At 51.7% G+C, this 17,618-nt stretch overlaps 1 protein-coding gene across 1 annotated transcript; it reads left to right on the top strand.

The window, feature by feature from the left end:
• Nucleotides 1–7,004: 7,004 nt before the first annotated feature.
• LOC119440160 (uncharacterized) lies at nucleotides 7,005–9,616 on the top strand. Its single transcript, XM_037705096.2, has one exon. The coding sequence runs from the start codon at nucleotides 7,005–7,007 to the stop codon at nucleotides 9,543–9,545; it is 2,541 nt and encodes an 846-aa protein (XP_037561024.2). The 3' UTR covers nucleotides 9,546–9,616.
• Nucleotides 9,617–17,618: the final 8,002 nt, after the last annotated feature.

The raw sequence follows: 17,618 nt of genomic DNA, 5'->3' as shown, positions 1-17,618 counted from the left end.
TTTTCACCGTGGCCGCTTTCCACCGGCTAACAAACGCTAAACGTTATCGCTCGGCGCAGGACGCGCCTGTATCGAAAGTTTCTAGAACGTTATCGATGCTTCTTTTCGTTGCCTGTTTTCACCGACGCTTATGTTATCTGATTGTGTGACCGACGCGAATGTCTAGAACTTTCTGGAAGACACGCGGGCATCAGGATTAATCTGGAACCTTCGATGACTCAGGTATAAAAGCCGACGCGTCGCGCCGCTGATCAGATTTTCGACGATCGCCGACTGTGTTCGCCGCTATCGTTGTGCTTTGAGTGCAGCTTGCTTTTGTGGGCACAGGTTCGCCCAATAAACAACCAGTTTCGTCATACACAGTTTTACGACTGTTTTCTTTACCGCCACTACTACGTGAGATCTGGTGGAGGTGCCAGTTCGTTCATGCACCGAACGCCCCCGCAAAGCCGTGACCCAAGCCCGAAACCGGAGGACGAGACCAACGTCGCCAAGGAACAGCGAGCTAGCCGTAGGCAGCAAGGACTTCTGCCGGAGTACGGACTTCTTCCCGAAAAGACCACTGCAATCAAGGCCAAGTCAACACCAGAATGGCAGCACCAGCGTCCCCCATCCTGCTGCAACAACCTCGGGAGCCACCGATCTTTCGTGGATCATCGGCTGAAGACCCTGAAACCTGGCTGGAGACATATGAAAGGACCGCGACGTTCAACAAATGGAGCGACGACGACAAGCTGCGCCATATTTACTTCTCGCTTGAAGACGGCGCCAGAACTGGTTCGAGAATAGGGAGCGTGCACTAAGACCTGGGACCTCTTCAGAGCCGCATTGCTGGACACCTTCACGAGCGTCGTCCGTAAAGAAAGAGCTGCAGCCTTGTTGGAAAACGGTGTACAGCTCCCGAATGAGAGCATCGGCTATGTACACTGAAGAAATGACTCGATTATTCCGGCACGCCGACCCCGCTATGCCAGAAGACAAGAAAGTTCGCTTGCTCATGCGGGGAGTTAAGCAGGAACTATTCGCCGGACTGGTGCGGAATCCACCAACGACAGTCCAAGACTTTCTGTCGGAGGCTACGACGATCGAGAAAGCACTGGACATGCGCAACCGGCAATACAATCGCCGTTCGACGCCACATTACGCCGAAGTCCAAAGTCTCTCTCACGACTTACGAGACACCATCAGGGCGATAGTACGCGAAGAGCTGCAGAAGTTGCTACCGTCGTCGCAGCCTCAAGTTGCTTCCATCACCGATATCGTGCGGGAGGAAATCCAGCAATCGCTAGGACTTCCCGAATCGCCGCAACCTGAGCCGGAAGCGCTGACCTACGCCGCCGTCGCCCGTCGTCAAGGCCCCCCTCCGCGCTCGCGCCAGGGCCCCGTAACGCCGCAGTTCCGACGTCCACCACCGCCGCCGCCAGAACTCCCATCCGTCGTCCAGCGCAGCTACCCGAGAAAGACGGACATTTGGCGCGCCCCCGACCACCGCCCGCTCTGCTATCACAGCGGGGAAGCTGGTCATATCTACCACCGATGCCCATACCGCGACATGGGCCTACGAGGGTTCGCCGTCAACGCGCCGCGTCCAGTGCGGGTGAACGACCGCGCGACATTGCCGACTACCTCGCCGGAGCCTAGTGGCAACCCCGACGACCCTCACGCTCGCCGTCACCAGGCCGCTACATCTCGCCGCATCGCCGTCAGTACGCCGCTCCCACCCGGGGCCGATCTCCCAGCCCTTACCCGGGAAACTAAAGGCAGCAACCGATGGAGGTGCGGTTGCTGTACGACGCAATGACGAAGATCCTCCGCCGCCTACGACGACGACGACGATTCGCGAATCATCACGACGAGATATCAGCACGCCGCCTAGCAACAGCCTTGACAGCACTTCGCCGCCGCAAGAAGACCGGCCGACGCGACGTAGCAGCAGCGGAGCAAGCCGACGCATCCGTGATCCGACGCCACGACTTAACCGTAATGCTAGACGACGGTCTACCGACTTAGACGTGCTCATCGATGGTCATAACGTCACCGCTCTCGTCGACACTGGCGCCGAGGATTCCGTCTTCAGTGGCGCGTTCGCCGCCAAGTTAAAGAAGGTGAAGACGGCCTGGCAAGGACCCGATATCCGGACAGCGGGAGGCCACCTAATAACGCAGGCTGGAATCTGCACAGCGCGAGTCACGGTCAACAACCGCACTTACCCGGCGAGCTTCGTAATCCTGCAGCACTGCTCCAGGGATGTCATCCTAGGCATGGACTTTCTAAACCAATACGGTGCAGTCATCGACTTAAGATCCAAGTCGATAACGCTTTCAACGCACAACGCGATACAACCGGGTACAAGCATAAGTTACCATGCCTTGAATGTGCTTGAAGAACAAGTCACCGTTCCGCCTCGCTCCAGCGTAATGATTTCCGTCGGTACCGAAGTGCCCGCAGACATGGAGGGCATCATCGAGGGTGATCATCACCTACTGCTCGACCGTGAAATTTGTGTCGCTAGAGGCATAGCTGAGCTACGTGCAGGGAAAGCAAGGGTGATGCTCACGAACTTCAGCCCTGAATACAAGCACATTAACAAAGGCACCACGGTCGCCTACATCGACAAAATATTACAAGGCAGCAGTGCTTTCGCCTTCACGGATTCCAGTGCACCTGCAACGACGACTATAATACCTGAACCAACTTTCGACGTCAATCAGAACCTTCCCAGGCATAAGAAAGAACAACTAAAAGCTCTGCTCCTGCAATACAAGGACTGCTTCTCGTCGTCGTCAAAAGTTCGACAAACCCCTGTCGCCAAGCACCGCATCATCACCGACGAAAACGTCCGCCCACTCCGTCAGAGCCCGTACCGAGTTCCGGCGCGCGAACGTGAAGCCATAAGGCAACAAGTCGACGAAATGCTACGCGACGACATCATCCAGCCGTCCAAGAGTCCGTGGGCGTCCCGCGTGGTGCTAGTGAAGAAGAAGGATGCAACCCTACGTTTCTGCGTCGATTATCGTCGCCTCAACAAGATCACGAAGAAGGACGTATACCCCCTCCCACGGATTGACGACGCCTTGGATCGACTCTACAACGCAAAGTATTTTTCGTCGATGGACCTCAAAACCGGCTACTGGCAAATCGAAGTCGACGAGAGGGACCGGGAGAAGACTGCGTTTATAACACCAGACGGACTGTTCGAGTTCAAGGTCATGCCTTTTGGTCTTTGCTCGGCACCTGCGACTTTCCAACGCGTAATGGATACAGTACTGGCAGGCTTGAAGTGGCAGACTTGCCTCGTCTATTTGGACGACGTCGTTGTGTTTGCCTCAAGCTTCGAAGAACACCTGCGGCGCCTTGAAACAGTTCTTCAAGCAATCGAAACCTCCGGACTCACGTTAAAGCCAGAAAAGTGCCGCTTCGCATATGAGGAGCTCTTGTTCTTGGGCCACGTCATCAACAAGTCTGGAGTGCGCCCCGACCCTCAGAAAACTGCAGCCATCTCCAACTTTCCTCCGCCCGCCGACAAGAAGGCAGTGCGTAGATTTCTTGGACTGTGCGCCTATTACAGGCGCTTCGTCAAGGACTTTTCGCGGATCGCTGAGCCACTGACGTACCTCACGAAGGCCGACGTCGAGTTCAAGTGGAGACGCCGCAAGTCGAAGCATTTGAAGAACTGAAGCGACGCCTGCAATCGCCGCCAATACTTGCGCATTTCGACGAAAACGCCGATACCGAAGTCCACACCGACGCAAGCAGCGTAGGACTCGGCGCCGTTCTTGTGCAGAGGACTGACGGACTAGAAAGGGTTGTAAGTTACGCTAGCCGGTCGGTATCGAAGGCGGAAGCAAATTATTCCACAACAGAAAAGGAGTGCCTCGCCATCATGTGGGCTACATCAAAGTTTCGTCCCTACCTCTATTGCAGGCCCTTTAAAGTTGTGAGCGACCACCACGCCTTGTGTTGGCTAGCTAACTTGAAGGACCCTTCAGGTCGCCTCGAACGATGGAGTCTAAGACTTCAAGCATTCGACATCACCGTCGTTTACAAGTCCGGGCGAAAGCACTCTGACGCCGACTGCTTGTCTCGCGCCCCCGTCGAACCGCCGCCACAAGACGACCAGGATGACGACACTTTCTTGGGACCCATCAGTGCCGACGAATTCGCCGAACAACAGCGAGCCGACCCGGAACTAAGGAGCCTTGTAGACTACCTGGAAGGCAAGACCGTCATTGTGCCGAAAGTTTTCAGGCGAGGATTGGCGTCGTTTTTCTTGCAAAACGACATTCTCCTAAAGAAGAACTTCTCGCCTCTCCGAGCCAACTACCTCCTCGTGGTACCTGCAGCATTGCGTCCAGAGGTTCAGCAAGCTCTCCATGACGACCCAACGGCTGGGCACCTCGGTTTTTCCCGCACGCTCGCGAGGATACAAGAAACAAAATTCACAGTTTCGCCCTAAGGGCGAAGCAATGAATGCGATAGCAACACAGCAATGTCATACGAAGTAAGGTGAGCGGCTTTGGTAGCAATATTAGTTGTAGTAAACTTGAGCTGATTAAGTAAGCAGGTGTGCTGCGGCGTAAGTAGACCGACATGAAGAGAGACTCGAAGACCACGAGAAGACGCGTGTGAAACGGTGGTGTTGATGAGAAGCGCTTCCCGTGGGCAGCGCGTGCGAAGGGACACACCTGTAGTGCTGCAATGCCGATCCGGGCAGCATTGCATGTGTAGCGCGCGTTGGAAAATGTCGCCCGACTAGTATAACTGAATCAACAAGCGTGGTGTGAGCGCGCACAAACAAACACGAATAGATCACACTGAATGACTGCAGACAACGACTGTCAAAACGCTGGCAGCAAGCATACGCCGCAGCGGGCGAGGGTATGTGCGGTCTATCGCTTCAACGGAAACTGAGCGGCGAATGCACGGCGCATAAAGGTCAGAGCTGTCTGGAGATAAGAGACGGTGCGGATGAGCGACGAGCGCGGTTGTTGGCGGAGTAGAAGTGCGCCCCCCCCCCCCGCTCCCTCCGGCGCTGGCTTCCTGCTTCCTTGCTTGCGCGTGGGAGATGAGTGCGTTCGCTCTCCGTGATAGCGCGCGTCCCCGCACGCTTCCGCTCGGGCATACGGCGCGCGGCGAAGATTTTATCTATATGGAACCTCACGGCGATGGCGACGACGACGGCGACGGCGACGCCGACGGCCGAAATCCGGTTGAAGTGTCCATATAATTGCTATCGCAATAATACTACTGGCCTCGCCTCTCTGCCGACGTCGCCCATTACATAAGGACATGCCAAGACTGTCAGCGGCGCAAAACACCGCCGACAAGGCCAGCCGGACTTCTACAGCCGATCGAGCCACCTCGCCGACCGTTCCAGCAGGTCGGGATGGACTTACTGGGGCCTTTTCCGACGTCGACGTCCGGCAATAAATGGATCATCATAGCTACGGACTACCTCACCCGCTACGCCGAAACAAAAGCCTTGCCCAAAGGCAGTGCCGCCGAGGTAGCCCGATTATTTGTTGAGAACATCCTCCTGCGTCACGGTGCCCCAGAAGTCCTCATCACCGACAGAGGTATGGCCTTCACGGCTGAACTAACTCAAGCCATCCTGCGCTACAGACAGACAAGCCATCGCCGGACCACCGCCTACCACCCGCAGACGAATGGCCTCACCGAGCGCCTAAATAAGACCATCGCCGACATGCTGGCAATGTACGTCGACGTCGAACACAAGACGTGGGATGCCATCCTTCCGTACGTGACCTTCGCATACAACACGGCCATGCAAGAAACGACGCACATGGCGCCGTTCAACCTGGTCTACGGAAGGAAACCGGCAACGACGCTTGACGCCATGCTACCGGATGTCTCCGACGAAGAAAATCTCGACGTTGCCACCTATTTGCAGCGTGCCGAAGAAGGTCGACAGCTCGCCCGCCTGCGCATCAAGAACCAGCAGAGAACCGACAGCCGACACTACAATCTTCGACGACGCTACGTCGAGTACCAGCCCGGAGACCGTGTTTGGGTCTGGACTCCGATACGCCGACGAGGACTTAGCGAGAAACTCTTACGTCGCTATTTCGGACCATATAAGATCATCCGACGTATTGGCGCACTGGACTATGAGGTGGTGCCGGACGGTATTTCGCAATCACAGCGGCGCCGCGCACGACCTGAAGTCATCCACGTGGTGCGTCTTAAGCCTTTCTACGCCCACTGCGGAACTTAGGTCCTTTGTTGCTTTGTTATTTTATTGCGATAGCAATTATATGGACACTCAAAAGCAGATTTCTGCCGTCGGCGTCGCCATCGCCGTCGCCGTCGCCGTGAGGTTCCGTATGACGTCAATGGAGATGAAATCGTCGCCGCGCGCAACACCCTCTAGAAAAATATGAAGGCCTTAGTTCTTTTCCCTTTCCACTCGCGCTACGTCAGCAGATTGGGCGGACGCATGAGGCGGCGAGCGCGTTTTGCGGTTTTGCCCGTCGCCGCGACACGACGCATCCGCGCGTCCGGATCGCGCTGGTGCGCGTTGATCGCGCGTCTCCAGAAACTCATTCCCCGGCGCGTATGTACAGTCGTACATCTCTTCGCTGTTCAGTCGGACGTGTTTTCCTCGCTGTGAAAAGAATCCCGCCGCGATGCCGTGCAAATGCTGTGTACCTCGATGCCGCGGAAACTACACGGGGGACACGAAGGTGCACGTCTTCAAGTTCCCGAGAGATCAAGCTCTAAGGGACGCTTGGATTCGCGCTGTGCCACGGGAAAACCTCACGGTCACCGAACATTCCAGGGTAAGTTTTTTTATTTAGGTGTTAGTTAATTGAAAGAATATAAACGTACATGTGTAAGTGGCTCATGAGCCGCATGTTTGTGTGACCTGTAGCCGTCGGTTTGCTGACTGGAGCGTATTTTTTTTCTAGGTATGTGAACTTCATTTCATGGACGAGGACATTATTCGAGACGCGATGCATACAGATCAAGCAACTGGCCGCGTAATGACAGTGCCGCTATCTCATGTGCGCCTTCGCCCAGACGCTGTACCGTCGAAGTTCCCGAATCATTCGAGCTACTTGTCCAGAAAGACCGCGAGGAGGGAAGATCCTGACTCCAAGCGCGCGCGAATAGAGAATGCAGCCCTTCAGAAAGCCATCGCTGAATCCAACAAGGCATTTATAAGAGCACGCGAGGAGGATAAAGTCAACAGTGTGAGCGAACTTGCCAACCACTTAAGGAGCCAAGGGATGAAGTTCTGGGATGTTATCGAAAGAAATGAAAGGCTTCTTCTCATTCACATTGTCGACGATGAAGCACCGTGGTTGAAATACTCTGTTTGCGTGAAAGGAGATTTGAGCGTGACACTACACGTTATGAAAACAGCCGTAAAAAAGCTCGGTGCAAATCTCTGCGTTCCCGAAATCGCTAACAGTAAAAGGGGTATGGTGGAACTCCTGGAAGGCATCGAGAAGTGGGACTGTGACCTGATGTCCAACTCAGTCGCCGAAATTTGCGAGGCTGTTTGCTTACTGCTTGATCAGCTTTGCACGTCCCAAGCAGAAGATGACGCCAACTGTATTCAATTTCTGAAAGAGCAAGTCACCTTGCACCTATCGAAAAAACAGCGCAGGCGCTACTCTGCTGATTTCATGATGTTTTGCTGTATTGTTTTCACTATATCGCCCCATGCATACGCGTTCATACGTAGCCATGGAAGCATCACCTTGCCGCATCCTATGACGATAAGATCAGTGTGCTCGTCTTATGGTATGAGTCCTCAACAAGAGCATCAGAGTGAAACATTCCTCAGCTACATGACAACAAGAATTTCTGACCTGAAAGATGACCAGGGCTTTGTCACAGTTATGGTTGATGAAATACATATAAAACCTTACTTTGACTACAAAGGAGGCAATATTACCGGCGCTGCAATTAATAGAAATGAAGCTGCTAACTGTGCGCTCGTTTTCATGGTGCGCAGCGTGACGTGTAAATTCAAAGAAGTTGCGCACATCGTGCCGGTGCACCGAGTAGAGGCGGAGTTCCTGCAAAAGACGCTTAAAGACGTGATTTGTGGGCTGGAAAAGATTGGGTACCGGGTTATGTGCGTCGTCAGCGACAACAACTCTGTGAACAGAAAAGCGATGTCACTTTTCGAATCACCTCTGTGTAACAGAATTGTGTACCAACATCCATCAGACCCTTCAAGGCCGCTGTTCTTCGTTATAGACCCAGTGCACATTCTAAAATGCATACGAAATAACTGGATCAATCAGAAGAATGACCAAATTTGTTTCTACTTCCCGGAGATCCAAGGAGACACACCAGAATCAGAGCGAATGCAAACAGCGTCATTTGCAACAATCAGGGACCTTCACAGCAAAGAGTGTGACCAGCTGTTGAAATATGGCTATGGGCTGTCAAGAAAAGCCCTCTACCCTTCGAGTCTTGAAAGGCAGGACGTAAAGCTTGCTTTACAAATCTTCAATGACTATTTACCAGAGGCGTTACGTGCTCTTGGAGCAAAGCACAACCTATTCTCTTTCGAGGCCACGGCTACATTCGTCGAGATCATACTCAAGTGGTGGAAAATTGTAAACGTCAAAACTCCATGGAAGGGAGAAAGGCTTAGAGATCACTTCCAACAACCAGTGCTTTCCATTGATAACGATCCAAAAATTGACTTCTTGCACATGTTTCTGAAGTGGCTGGATGAGTGGAAGAACAAAGGTTTTGACAACGGTACTCTGACAAAGGAGACTCACGCTGCTCTCGAACACACCATCTATGCGCTTGTTGAGCTCGCTAGGTACAGCTTCGAAGAGCTTGGAATGTCATATGTCCTTTTTGGGAAGATTCAGACAGACTGCCTTGAAGATCGGTTTGGAAAGTATAGGCAGCTGGCAGGTGCGCAATATCACATCTCCATCAGGCAGATATATGAAGTCGAAAACAAGCTGCGCCTGCAGAGCACCTTGCCTACAGTTTCCCCTGACCAGCACTGGGAATGTGTCCGAAAGCAAGTCGAGGCATTGCTTCCCAGCAGCAACGTTGTTGTTACCAGCCAGGCTCTTACGAAGATGCAGGACGTCGTCCCAGTCCTCGTCTACGTTGCAGGTTATGCAGTATACGGGACCCTTAAAAAGTTGAAGTGCGAGCAATGCAGGGACTCGTTGACCGTGGACAAGAAGATCACAGTCTCTGCCACAAACGAACATTATGGTCTTGTGAAGCAGCTGGACCGAGGAGGTTTAGTTTATCCATCAATGTTTGCACTTAACGCAGTTGCTCATAGCTACGTTGTAGTAGAGCAGCTCGCTACAGAGCCAGCACTGCTTATGATGCCTGAACAACGCCAGGTGGTAACGAAAATGACGCTACAATTGCTGGCTAGTGAAGAGCAGTCCGACTTCGATACGTGTGAGAATGGCCACACAGTTGAATTAGTGCTTAAACACATCCTGCGGTGCAGCACCAACATTCTGCTAAAGAACTTTTGTAGGAAGCTGAACGACAAACTTCTCGACGCTGCCGATAAATAAAAAAAAAGGAAAGCCACAACTCTCGAGGCCAAATAACTGCATGCATTGCTTCTAATATAAAGCCAGCACAAAAAGAAACTGGGCTTCGTAAATAAATGTTTTGCTGCTACAGTTTTCTGGCGTTCTATTCTTTTTAGGGGCGAAGCTCCTTAGGGTGTGGGTCTGTCCCTCCTCTGTAGTAGTAGTCGTCGTAGTCGTCGTAGTAGGTAGCCACGTCTACTTTTATGAGAAAAAAAAATTCCGAGAGTTATAGCCGTAGCGGAATCGAACCAGGGACCCCTCGCTTCTGAACGCGTGGCGCTAACCACTACGCCACGAAGCGCACATGGGCAGACGCACCTAGATGGCAATAAATACCCAACATTAACGAAAGACTGCGCGTTTCTAACGCGTTTGTGCTAGCGCGTTACGGCCCGTGCAAGAAGCTGGTGTAAGACGCTGTGGCCTCTTCGCCTTACCCCCCCCCCCCCCCCCCCCCCCCGTATTCATAAACGCTCCTCGACTTGAACTTCACTTGCCACCGCCTTCGGCAGCGCGTTCGAAACGCGTTGAAGGCGGTGGCAAGTCAAGTTCAAGTCGAGGAGCGTTTATGAATACGGGGGTTATACTCTCTCAGCAGTCATGTGATGGCGTCGGCAATCGCGGTGCACGTTCCGGCATGTGTAAACGGCTGCGTAAGACGCTGTGGCCTCTCCCCCTTACTAGAGAGTACTGCACGTTTCTAACGCGTTTGTGCTAGCGTCCCCTTAAGCGGCAGATGGTGCAATTATAATGAAGGGCGCTGTTATAAAATAGGAATGACGTCACCTATGGCGCGTGTCATTGGTGGAAGTCAATCGTTCGATTTAGTGCGGCGAGACTGGGCGAATTACACGGAAGATTCACGGTTTACCGATGATTCCCTCCGGAGCTTCGCCCACTCATCATCATTCACCCCGTGGATATGCGTTTTTTTTAAATACATGCATGCTTGTTCTTGCAGAAAAAAAATGTTTCCGCGCAATGCACCTGCGATACAGTGTACTAGAATTCTAGTACACTGTACCTGCGAGACAACCTCTCTTGAACAGCGTTCCATATCTTTTTTTTTTCAATCCGCCCCATCGTGTGACGTCACGCGAAGAGAGCTAAGGCCTTCATATTTTTCTAGAGGGTGTTGCCGCGCGCCGCCGAACGCTGTATGTGCGAGTGAAAGGGTGCGAGGGGCGCGCACTTTCACGGGGAGTGAACGTACGGCGGAGAACAAACGCGCGTTCTGCACCGTGCTCCCTTATTAGTAGTAGTAAGTGGTTCATGTGGAAAGGGGAAATGTTGACGCTATCTTCTGCAGCCCTTGAGGGAGCACGGCTCAGCGCCAACGGGAAGGGGTAAGTGGGGGAGAAAGGAGGATAGGGTGGAGTCGCCATGGCTGGGTGAAGCAAAACCGGCAGGCTGTGGCAGCACGTATCAGGCCGGGATGGAAGGCCTTGGTGCTCCCTTAAGGGCTGCAGAAGTAGGCGTCTCTTTCCTCCTTTACAATCACCATATATGTAGAGCAAACGCGCTTTCTTCCGACGCGCGAGAGGCCGTGGGGGAGGGGGAGGGAAGGGAGGCGACGTTTAGCTGCGGCACCAATTGCCTATTTATATCAGAGGCTCCGGCAACAGTCACGAACGCCGCACGCATTTTGAGCGAACGCGGGCAAAACGCCGATGGCGTCGACAAGAGTTCTGCGCGTTGCCGGTGCTGCTGCATGTCCAAGTTTATACAGCTGATAAAGCTAATATCATTACTCCGTATAGCTCTCTACAAATTTGCTATCGCAATTGATGCTTCGCCTTTCAGGTGAAACTGCGACATTTTTTGTCCCTTTCTGTACGCGTGGTTTTGTTTTCGCCTTCGTGTTTGTAGCATCGGGACGATGATTTTTAAGGGGAGGGTATTGACACGTATACATGTTTATCTTTCACCGGTGGCCGCTTTCCACCGGCTAACAAACGTTAAACGTTATCGCTCGGCGCAGGACGCGCCTGTATCGAAAGTTTCTAGAACGTTATCGATGCTTCTTTTCGTTGCCTGTTTTCACCGACGCTTATGTTATCTGATTGTGTGACCGACGCGAATTGTCTAGAACTTTCTGGAAGACACGCGGGCATCAGGGATTAATCTGGAACCTTCGATGACTCAGGTGTAAAAGCCGACGCGTCGCGCCGCTGATCAGATTTTCAACGATCGCCGACTGTGTTCGCCGCTATCGCCGTGCTTTGAGTGTAGCTTGCTTTTGTGGGCACAGGTTCGCCCAATAAACAACCAGTTTCGTCATACACAGTTTTACGACTGTTTTCTTTGCCGCCACTACTACGTGACAATATATATATATATATATATATATATATATATATTGCGACGTTTTGTTAAGAACATAACTGGAACGCCAATGCATTTCTCCGCAAAGTTCGGCAATTAATATCTCGAAACTGGCGTCATCCTGCGAATTATTTCGCAGGCAGTTACCGGTAGTTCCAAGGCAGCCGGTGATGGAAAGGCTGCTAGAAGAAAACCAGGAGTGGCTGAAACGATGTCGTCCAGCTGCTGTGACAGCAGCGAGGTGGCTCGTATGACGTAGGTTAAGCTGCTGGTTGAGCCGCGCACCCTGAGGCGGCGGCATTAGCCGCAGTACACGAGCGAGCCGGACCAGTGGCGAACGGAGCGTGAACGGCCTCCGTTGAACCAGAGCTGGTGGCGGCCGCGGTACTCATTGTAGCCGTAAGCATGGCCAGGGGAGCGTGAACGGCATCCCTAGTTGGCTGAGTTGTCGATGCTGTCGTGGAGCAGTGATCGAGAGCACGGGAAGCGTGGACGGCGTTCCCTGGCCGCAGGAGGCACCCCCGACGGCGAGGATCCATGTCCAAGGCAGCGTGAACGGCATGCCTTGGGGCCTTAAAGATCCAGGTAGTCCCAGGTGTGGCATCCATGACAAGGGAAGCGTTGGCGGCGTTCCCTCGCCAGACGGACCCTGTACGGCGAGATGCCGGAGGAAGAAAGGCCTCCGCAGCACGGTGCTGACGGCTGAAGCGTCTTAATACGAGGTTTTCGCCGACTGCACCATTGTAATAAAGAGAGAGACACAGAGACAGCACCCGTTCCTGGGCCGGCTGTTCTATACTCTGCTTCGTCCTCCTCTTCTCCTCGTTCACCCCCTAGCGCCCGGTGTCCGAGCGCCCGAGTCCAAGTGCATGTCTTCCTCTTTACAATATATAAACACACAAAGATGCCACAGCTGCCTTAGTTATTCACAAGACAAGTAGAAATTTACCTAGCAAGAAAGGGGTCAGGCAAGGCGACAATCCCTCCAATGTTTAGAAGAATTCAAGCTGTTAGAGTGCGAAGGTTTAGGAGTGAAGATGAATGGCGAATATCTCAGCCGCCTTCTCTTTTCAGATAACATTGTCCTATTCAGCAAACAATGGGCACCAATTACAACAAATAATTGAGGACCTTAACCGAGAAAGCATAAGAGTGGGATGGCAGATTAATATGCAGAATACAAATGTAATGTTCAATAGCCTGGCAAGAGAACAAGAATTCAGGATCGCAAGTCAGACTCGTCAGTCTGCAAAGGAGTACGTTTCTCCAAGTCAGTTACTCACAGGGCACCCTGATCATGAGAAAAATTTACAGAAGAATAAAATTGGGTTGGAGTCCATGCGGCAGACATTACCAAATCCTCACTGGGATATTACCACTATATAGTTAAAAAAAGTGTACGATCATTGCATTCTACCGGTGCTAAAATATGGGGCAGAAATTTGGAGGTTTGCAAAGAAGCTCGAGACCAAGTCAAGGAGCGCACAAAGAGCGAGGGAACAAAAAATGTTAGACCTAACGTTAAGAGACAGGAAGAGAGCGGTGTGGATCAGAGAGCAAACAGGTATAACCGGTAATATAATTGACATTAAGAGGAAGAAACGGACCTGGGCAGGCCATGTAATCCGTAGGATAGACAACCGGTGGAGCATTAGAGTTGCAGAATGGTTACCAAGAGACGGGAAGCGCAGTCGAAGACGGCAGAAAACTAGGTGTGGTGATGAAGTTTTCAAATTTTAGACGCGAGTTGGAAACAGCTAGCGCAAGACAGGGGTAATTGGAGATCGCAGGCAGAGGCCTTCGTCCTGCAGTGGACATAAATATAGGCTGACGATGATTACCATCCGCGAGATGAACGGTGGTACTGAGCGACCTAATCGAAGAATAATGATGATGATTAGTGGGGTTTATTGGCGTAAGGGACAGATGTGGCCCAAGAGCGCCAAGGCGATGATAATGGCATGTCAGTGGTACATGAATAGTGAATTATAAGGCGTGGATAAAACATTAGATGAGGCGTGGCTGTAAAGGGGCCTAAAAATAGTCGCTGTAAAGAGCGTAAAATCTACATGTAATAAGGTTATGACAGTAATTATGGACGTTTACTAAGAAAATAAAGAATGCATTGAAAAAGAGTGAAAAGATATTCAGGTTATTTCACATGTAGTATTTGGCAAACGCACTACTGCCTAAACAGAACCCTTGAGCCACAAGTGCCTGGAGGCAGGTGCTATACTGAACTACTGTCACAGCGGCATCCACTGGAGAGAGGATGCGCTACGAATTTGTTGGGCTTATGACATGCAGGACAACATCGTTCAAGAATGCGAGGACTGCTTTGGTTGTAAAAAGTGGTTCTTTACCGAGAAACATTGAGGTATGGAGCGGGACACAATAGCTGTATGCAAGAGGAAAATGTTGTCGTCTCTCTGTTTCGGCTTCCCGACAGTCCAGGAGGACTTGGAGGACGCTCAGCCTCTCACCACATCGACCAGAGGTTGGAGGCTCGTTACGAGTCAACAGAAAATTGTGAGTACCATATGTGTTTCCTATTCTGAGACGACAGAATAGGACATCAGTTCGTCGTGTTTTCGGTGCACAGGGCCAGAAACCTAAGTGTGGTTTAATAAAGTGGAGCTTATTATTTGTTTCGGCGTCCCACAAGCGTTGCCAGTGGTTTTGCAGTTTAGTTCGCAAAAATGGCTTGAGATCTGTGGCAGGAATAGCAGCGGTAAGATTAATAGCTTGAGATGTAATTGATGTGGCCGCTTTGTCTGCCAGTTCATTACCCTAAATGCCCCTATGGCCAGGAACCCAGCATATTGTCACTTGTCTACCAGATGAATAAATATTGCACAGGTATGTGTAAAGCTAAATAAAAACAGGATTTTTGTGTATTCTTATAGACATTAGTGCCTTTACGACACTTAAGGAGTCCGTGAATATTATCGTATTCTGTTGTTTTAATTTCTTAATGTGTTTAACCGCAGACAGCACTGCATAGGCTTCTGCAGTAAAGATGCGTGTATAAGGGTTCAATACGTCCGATTCAGAGAATGCTGCGTAAGATACGCCCGCGTGCGACTTTGATGCGTCGTTGTAGAATTCAGTACACGAATACTTAGATTGGAGTCCACGGAAATGCATTCGAATTTCGAGGTCTGCGCGTACTTTGTAACTTTTACAAAAGATATATCGCATTCTATCAGCTGCCACTCCCAAGGAGGTGGCAGTTTAGCTGGAGGCATTATGCGATGTTCGAGGAGTGGGACATCCATTTCAACGCTAAGCTCCCTCACACGCAGTGAAACAGGCTGTTTCACAGAGGGTCGATTATGGAAAAGTGTAGTACACGTCAAATCGTTAATGGTCTTGGAACACGGATGTTCATGATCAGAGTGTACTTTGAGGAAATATGTGAAGCTGGTGTGTTATCTCTGCAGATGGAGTGACCATTCATTCGATTCTACATATACGCTTTCAATAGGGCTTGTTGTGAAAGCGCCGGTGGCCAGGCGGATACCTAGATGGTGAACGGGATCTAGCATCTTTAGTGCGCTTGGGGCGGCAGAGTGATATACTACAGCTCCATAATCTTGTCGTGAACGAATCAGACTCTTATAAAGGTTCAATAGACACTTCCTGTCACTGCCCCTTGTTGTGCGAGATATAATCTTCATTAGGTTCATTGTTTTTAGGCATTTTGCTTTGAGATATTTGATGTGAGGAATGAAAGTTAGCTTAGAGTCAAGTATGATGCCTAAAAACTTGTGGTCTTTGTTCGCAGGTATTTGCTGTCCACACAGTCCTCTCTTTCTTGTGAAAAAAAAAACACAAGAACTTTTGTGGGCGTTAACTTTGAACCCGTTTTAGTCTGCCCACTTAGACACTTTGTTGAAACCCTGCTGTACCTGTCTCTCGCACACGGCCAGGTTACAGGACTTGAAGCCCATTTGTATATCGTCCACGTAGACAGAATAAAAAATAGCCGGTGGTAATGAGGCACGAAGTGTGTTCATCTTCACGATAAAAAATGTCGCAGTTTCACCTGAAAGGTGAAACTGCGATAGCAAATTCGTAGAGATCTATACGGAGTAATGATATTAGCTTTATCAGCTGTAACCCCACAATATGCCAAGTCCGCAAGGGTTCAAGATACGGCGATTCTTCCTAAACTCGACGAGCTGGCTCAACTTCACCGTGAAGCACAATTTACCCGCCTCAAGCTCTCTGCACAAGGACACGCCCTGCTTAGTGAGTTGGGCTACGATATACCTCCACCATCCGCATTCGAAGCAACCCGGCCCACATGGGCGACGCTCGACCAGATCGCCGTCGAACCTGTACCACGACACATGGACCCAGACAGACAGCCAGGACGACGACAAGCACGAGCCCAACATCTCCACGAAAACACAGAAGAGTGGATCTTGTACACGGACGCATCTCCTTCTCAGAGCTGCGAGGGCTACCGGACAGGGATAGCGTCCGAAGGAGTACCATTGTCCTGGGGCTTCCATTACAACATTAGCACGCAACGCCTGGCAGAAATCACGGCCGTTGTAGAGGCCGTTACCATGCCCAACCCGCAGGCCAGTAATATACTGATACGCACAGATAGTCAAGCAGCCTGTCGAGCCCTCGCGACAGGTGACATTCCAGACGCACATTACAACGCATTAGCTAACCACTTTGATGCCCACCCTTCCATACGTGTGCGGATACAGTGGATACCTGGTCACTCGGGGATTAGAGGGAATGAAGTGGCACATGCCACGTCCCGCGCAAGTCTCCCGGGCCCTCCCCTGTGGTGGCCGGATTCACTGAACCGTACCGAATTACTTGCTCTGGCACGTTCGATCGGCGCGAAAGATTAGACGAAATGCGTAGCAACTGCAGAGTTTATCCGAATCCACCCCACTCCATGACGCGACGCGAGGCGGCCCTAGTGCGGCGTGCGCAAACACACTCTCTACTGACCCCCCACATACAGCACTACATACAAGGCAATGACGGGCTTCCCACCTGTGTGGCATGCGGTGGTTTCCCGGATAACGCCCACGTTCTGTGGGATTGTCCGGGTGCCCATGCAGCCATGCGCGGGAGCCTCAGTCAAATACCTACTACAAGAAGACCTGCGACCCTGGAGGAGTGGCTGGCGGACTCCTCCCCAGACATTATGAAAGCACTGCTCGTACACCCTAAACTTCTGGGCCTGTCTGAAGATTAGGCCTCGCTCTTTTTGGTGGACCCGAACTGGGGTCTATTTTTTTAAAATAAAGTTGTTCTCTCTCTCTCTTATCAGCTGTATAAACTTGGACATGCAGCAGCACCGGCAACGCGCAGAACTGTTGTCGACGCCGTCGGCGTTTTGCCCGCGTTCGCTCAAAATGCGTGCGGCGTTGGTGACTGTTGCCGGAGCCTCTGATATAAATAGGCAATTGGTGCCGCAGCTAAACGTCGCCTCCCTTCCCTCCCCCTCCCCCCCTCCCTCCCTCCCCCACGGCCTCTCGCGCGTCGGAAGAAAGCGCGTTTGCTCTACATATATGGTGATTGTAAAGGAGGAAAGAGACGCCTACTTCTGCAGCCCTTAAGGGAGCACGGCGCAGAACGCGCATTTGTTCTCCGCCGTGCGTTCACTCCCCGTGAAAGCGCGCGCCCCTCGCACCCTTTCACTCGCACATACAGCGTTCGGCGGCGCGCGGCGACGATTTCATCTCCATTGAC

Source organism: Dermacentor silvarum, chromosome 2, assembly GCF_013339745.2.
Source record: "Dermacentor silvarum isolate Dsil-2018 chromosome 2, BIME_Dsil_1.4, whole genome shotgun sequence".
NCBI lineage: Eukaryota > Metazoa > Arthropoda > Arachnida > Ixodida > Ixodidae > Dermacentor > Dermacentor silvarum.
This window is presented reverse-complemented; position numbering and strand designations above follow the sequence as displayed.